The sequence below is a fragment of the Durio zibethinus genome, chromosome 16, assembly GCF_047325235.1.
Source record: "Durio zibethinus cultivar Kanyao isolate XHJ-2024 chromosome 16, ASM4732523v1, whole genome shotgun sequence".
NCBI lineage: Eukaryota > Viridiplantae > Streptophyta > Magnoliopsida > Malvales > Malvaceae > Durio > Durio zibethinus.
In genome coordinates, this window is record NC_143177.1 from 22,240,025 (window position 1) to 22,245,162 (window position 5,138).

A 5,138-nucleotide genomic window follows, 5' to 3' on the forward strand; every position below is an offset into this window, starting at 1 on the left:
AATAGGGTATTCAGCGTAATGTAGTTTCTTTTTTCACTGGCATTTCTAGCCTTATGTCTCTCTCTCTTAGGGAAGGATTATAAAAATCATTACTTTTTTTATGACCGTAAATGAAGGATGAGCCTTTCTTAACTCGGTTGTTTTTCATTGTAACTTCAGCATTTATATATTTTTCAACTATTAGTAAGATGTCAGCCAAAGTTTGAGGTGTTCTAGTGACAAGATTAACTTCAAATGGTGCTCTCTATCATTGACTTCACTTGTTAGGGCAGTTACAATAGCCATTTGCTTCAAGTCACAGCAGCCATTTGCTTCAAGTCACAGCAGCCATTTGCTTCAAGTCTTTTACCGACAGAGCTTTCACATTAAAACACATGACATAACTCTTCAAAGATTCATTATGACTTTGGTGGATTGACATCAAACTCAAAGTTATCTTTTTCGTTCTTCGGCTACTTATAAATCAAGACAGAAAAGAATGGCTAAGTTTCTGAACGTTGTAATCTACCTCAATTCCAAGCTGTTGTACCAAAATGGAGCAATGCCCTTTAGAGTGGTAGCAAAGCCCTTATGCATCAAAGTTTTGTCTGCATCTTGCATCATCATGTTAGTCTTACAAAGTTTCAAATAATCAAAAGAATCAAAAGTATCATTGTGGGTTTCTAAAATCAGCATTTTCAACCCTTTGAGAGGTATGACTTTGTCGATTTCTTCAATAAAAGATGAAGTCTCAAGAAATTTAAGCTCATCCTTGAATACCACTATCTTTGTTTTCAGCTCTTAAATAAAATTGATTTGGCAGCAATCATTTAGATCGTCAGATTTCAAGCATTTCACCAAATACCCTCTTTAGAAAGGAGTATGTTTAAGGTAAAAGGCTGATGTTGCCCTTGGTGCTCCCTAAGCTGTTTTGCAAGAGAATTAGGCACTGAAGTTTCAAAATCCAGTGCTAGAGACAGTAAGTAGGCAGAGGTTAAACGGAGTGCAAAACTAATAATTGCAACAGACAGGGACGGAATTAAATATTGGTATGTCCTATATGCTTTTTTGTTAGCAGGTTATACTTTGGTTTTTTCATTATTTAATATGAGTTTTGATAAATTTCAACCACGAAAATGCAATTAAGTGCAAAATAGTAATTGAGTGGACAAATTTGGCTGCTAGACACTCACTTTCCTTTGCTACAATAAATTAATTTTTTTAAGTAATGGTTCGGATTTGACGATTAAAAAAAAAAAAGTAATGATTCTGAAAAATTGGGGGAAATTTGAAAGGACTGCTCGGTAACTTGGCTCTGGCATTTTAATGAACATTTACCGTGCAATGCCTAAAACCATCCTACGCAAAAATGAATTGACGACGGGCACGTCCCTGTCAAACGTATCGTTCAAGGACGAAAGAAACGGAACGACGCTGTGCTAGTAGATTTTATCACTGCCTCCTTCTGAAAACCGCAAACCCAGGAAAAGAGAATTGCCGTACGAGGTTATCCCTGGTGTTTTTTCCAGGGAAAAGAGGAATCGAAATTCTGAGGAACCCAACGGAGCCAAAGGAGTCGACTTTTTTTTTTCTCTGTTTGTTGCTGGGAAATGCAAACCTTAGGACCTTTACGACCTCGATTCCCGCAGCTCTTGAAGCGTCCTTGGCTTATTAAACCATTTAGCTTGAGAGCATTCTCGTCTATACCTCCTTCTGATTATTCCAACCAGTCTCGCGGTGGCCTTCCTCGCTTCTTCTCCGAAACTCTTCCTTCTTCCAAGGCAATCTCTTCTCTTTATCACTGTATTTGTTTCTTAGCCAAGACTTGAAATCTTTATCTAATTGTTTTCAAATTTATGAATGCAGGGCGGTGTTATTCGCGTACAAGGAGATGAATTTTGGCATATAACTAAAGTTTTAAGGTTGAAAACTGACGACAGGTACTCCTTATCATCCCTTCATCAAACAATTTCAAATTTTCTTCAGATTTGTAAGTGTATTCTATATGCTAAAACCTATAAAAACTCTGCGTTTTGCTTCAATTCTTCTAATTTCTTCTTTTTAAATTTAATGAAAAAAATTGGTGGCGTATAAAGAGTAGAGCTCTTCAATGGAAAAGGAGGTCTAGTAGAAGGGTTCATTCAAAACATTGACCGCACCGCAATTGATTTTGTGGCTTTGGAAGATCCAAAGCAAGTTCTTCCACAGACCCCACAATGGCATATATTTGCCGCTTTTGGTAAGTTTTCAAGTTAAAAGGAAAATTGCATTGGTAAAATCTGTTTCATTTGCTAAATCCTGCTCCTTTTTAGGTTCACTGAAGGGTGGTCGAGCTGACTGGCTTGTTGAGAAGTGTACTGTATGTTTTATGGAAATACAAACATTCTGTACCTATATTTATTTCTTTTTATTTTGGTTATGTTACTTTCTAATTATGTTTTGTTTTCAACATTCTAGGAACTGGGAGCTAGTAGTGTAACACCTTTGCTCACTGAACGTTCTTCTGCTATCTCTGACAATAGGGTGGAAAGATTGCAGCGTGTCATGTTAGCAGCGTCTAAACAATGTATGTTTGATTTTAGTTATATCAGTGACATATATTTTCTGATTAATTTACCTTTTATTTTCATGTTAAATGTTGATATTTGCATCAGTAGAAGTCTGGTTGCGGTATCTTAAGGTATTTTGTGTTTTTCTTCTCTTTTTCATTCCCTTACCTCTTGTCTTGTTAATTGTGATTTCTTCTTCTTGTAGGCCAACGTTTGCATGAAATGAAATTGAATCATCCTATGAAGATTGATAAACTTGTACCTCTTGTGAGTTCTTCCTTTGTTATACTTAATTGTTTATTAAATTTTATAGTTACTTCTTCTGCGAGACAATATTTTGTGATGCTGATATTCAAATTTCAACATATATTTTGTTAGCAAGCACTTCCTTAAGTTTACGAGTGATTACTGATTTTAGTTATATTTTCTTCTAGTTTTTGAGTTGTAGGTCCTTAAAAAATAGTTATTTGAATATATATGTTTCACATTATTTTATTCAGGATAAGTATAACTTATTTCTTTCCTCACTTTTTCTTGAACTTAAAAGTCCTATCTCCCCTCTCTTTTTACTTAATAGGTTGCCAAGTCAAAGCTGTCTTTTATAGCCATAGCAGAAGCTACTCCTCTAGTCAGTGCATTGACTTCAGCGATAAAGGAAACTAGTGGGCTGATAATAGTTGGACCAGAAGGGGGTTAGTAATTTAGTATGCATATCATATTGGTCGTATCCTTTTGCTGCATTTGCAGGTGTGAATGATCATTTATGGGAAGAAGCTGGCACTCTAATTGACTCTCTTCTAAATAGAACGAAGAGAAAACAATGTTGAAAGTTTAGAGAATCAAATCAATCAATGTAGTATGGATTATGAGTCCAACAGTTCATATCCTTATTTCTAATTTTGGAGAAGTACTATTTAGATTGGTTTTCTCCAATACTTGAGGGTTTCTGGTTTCTTTTGGAAAATGTAAAGAGCATTAGTATGACTTGTGATTTTGGTGCTTCAGACTTTTCAGAGAAAGAGGTGAATATGATTAAGCAAGCAGGTGCTACCACTGTTGGTCTTGGGCCTCATCGATTGCGTGTTGAAACTGCAACTATAGCTATTTTGGCAACCCTAATGCTATGGTCTGACTCTCAGAAAATCACCAACCCCTAAGCATTCATGCAGGTAGTTCTTATATTTTTGTCTCTTGTATTGGTGTTGCAACTTCCATATTGTCTCATTTATATGTTCAAGATGCAGCTGATGGACCAGGAGATAAAGTTCCCTTTCCTATGGGACATCTATGTGAGTGGATGCATCAAATTATACAGCTAATGGCTGGAAGAGGGCAAAGAGGTTGAATACATTGGTATTTTGATTTGTTTTCCTTCTGTTTCTTTTTTTTTTTTTCCTCTAATCAAGCATTATTGTAATTTTATTCTAGGTTTTGGTGAATGTTCCTTTCGTTTTTCTTGCACTCCAGAGAAAGAGAATGACTGCAGTTCACTTCATTTATACTTGACTGTATTCTCTGTAATAATTGAACATTGATAAGAAGAACTTTATGCATTTCCAAAATTCCGATTATGTTCTAAACCTTTTTCATCATTCAGTCTCGTTGGGATGAAATAAGTGTTTTAGTCTTCAAAATTAGGTTTTAAACAAAGACTAATTAGTTTAACGACTCAGTAAAAAGCTCTAAGATCATTTTAAAGTTGGCAGCGTCTTTCTTTAGCAAGAAATTTGAAAATTTCTGTATAATAGGGGAAAGGTCAAAGCAAAATATTTTATGAAAAATATAGGTTTACTAGCTGATTAAAAATGATTTGTCTTGCTCTAGCTATTTACCGGATATACCATTCAAATTTTGAATATAATGACACATTCTGTTTGTACCAATTTATTAAATCGATTTGTCCAGCTTAGAATTTTGAAAATAAAATCAAATTTGCAGCTTAGTCTAAGTGTTCCTTTCAGTGATGTATTCTCTTTTTGGCATAGCTAATTTAATATGGAGTCTTTTATCATGAAAAGAGAAAAACTAAAATTGCTGAGCATTTGTTTCTATATTAACCTAGGCTTCCTCTTGATGCAGGTCCAGAGTTGTCCATTCGGCATGAATGGCTGTCATTTTTTCTTTGTTGGGAAATCTTGCAATCAAATCAGATTGCTTCAGGGAAATTTTACCAATATCAATGTTCACTTCTTATTGGTTAGCAAAAATTATTGATTCATTAGATCTGACAACTTTTAGCTTAAGGTCATGTTAGTTTTGTTATACAATTCATCACCTTTATTTATTATTATTTTTGTTCTTCCTCAACTTTCACATTATAGCTTGCTCCTTATTCCTATATCATATGTTAGAAATCTAACCTTGAATTATGAGTTATATGCTGATTTTTTCTTTTAAAAATGCATGTCAGGAATTCAAGAGAAAAAAAAAATGATTGAAGTGTTTTCTGGAGTTTTATGCATTCTAATATCGATACTGTGTTTGAATATGAAATTGTGCTCTTTGCCTAGGACTGTTATATTAAATAGACTTTAGTACGCGAAAAAGAATGACAGCTTCACCAGGGGAGGCCTTTTCCTCATATGCAATTTCTTAGAGAAAGAAAATCTT

At 34.6% G+C, this 5,138-nt stretch overlaps 1 protein-coding gene across 5 annotated transcripts; it reads left to right on the top strand.

The window, feature by feature from the left end:
* Positions 1-845: 845 nt before the first annotated feature.
* LOC111295676 (methyltransferase) lies at positions 846-4,835 on the top strand. Of its 5 annotated transcripts, none has more exons than XM_089745413.1 (10): positions 846-1,760; positions 1,846-1,919; positions 2,076-2,218; positions 2,292-2,338; positions 2,437-2,545; positions 2,734-2,795; positions 3,106-3,220; positions 3,534-3,697; positions 3,767-3,881; positions 4,608-4,835. In XM_089745413.1, exons 1-8 carry the CDS (start codon positions 1,590-1,592, stop codon positions 3,683-3,685), a joined length of 873 nt encoding a protein of 290 aa, XP_089601539.1. In that variant the 5' UTR covers positions 846-1,589; the 3' UTR covers positions 3,686-3,697; positions 3,767-3,881; positions 4,608-4,835. The 5 variants fall into 5 exon arrangements, with proteins under 5 accessions (XP_089601539.1, XP_089601540.1, XP_089601537.1 ...); XM_089745414.1 differs by lacking the exon at positions 4,608-4,835 and adding an exon at positions 3,957-4,601 and having other exon boundaries at positions 3,767-3,868; XM_089745411.1 differs by having other exon boundaries at positions 849-1,760; positions 3,773-3,868.
* The last annotated feature ends 303 nt before the right edge of the window (positions 4,836-5,138 follow it).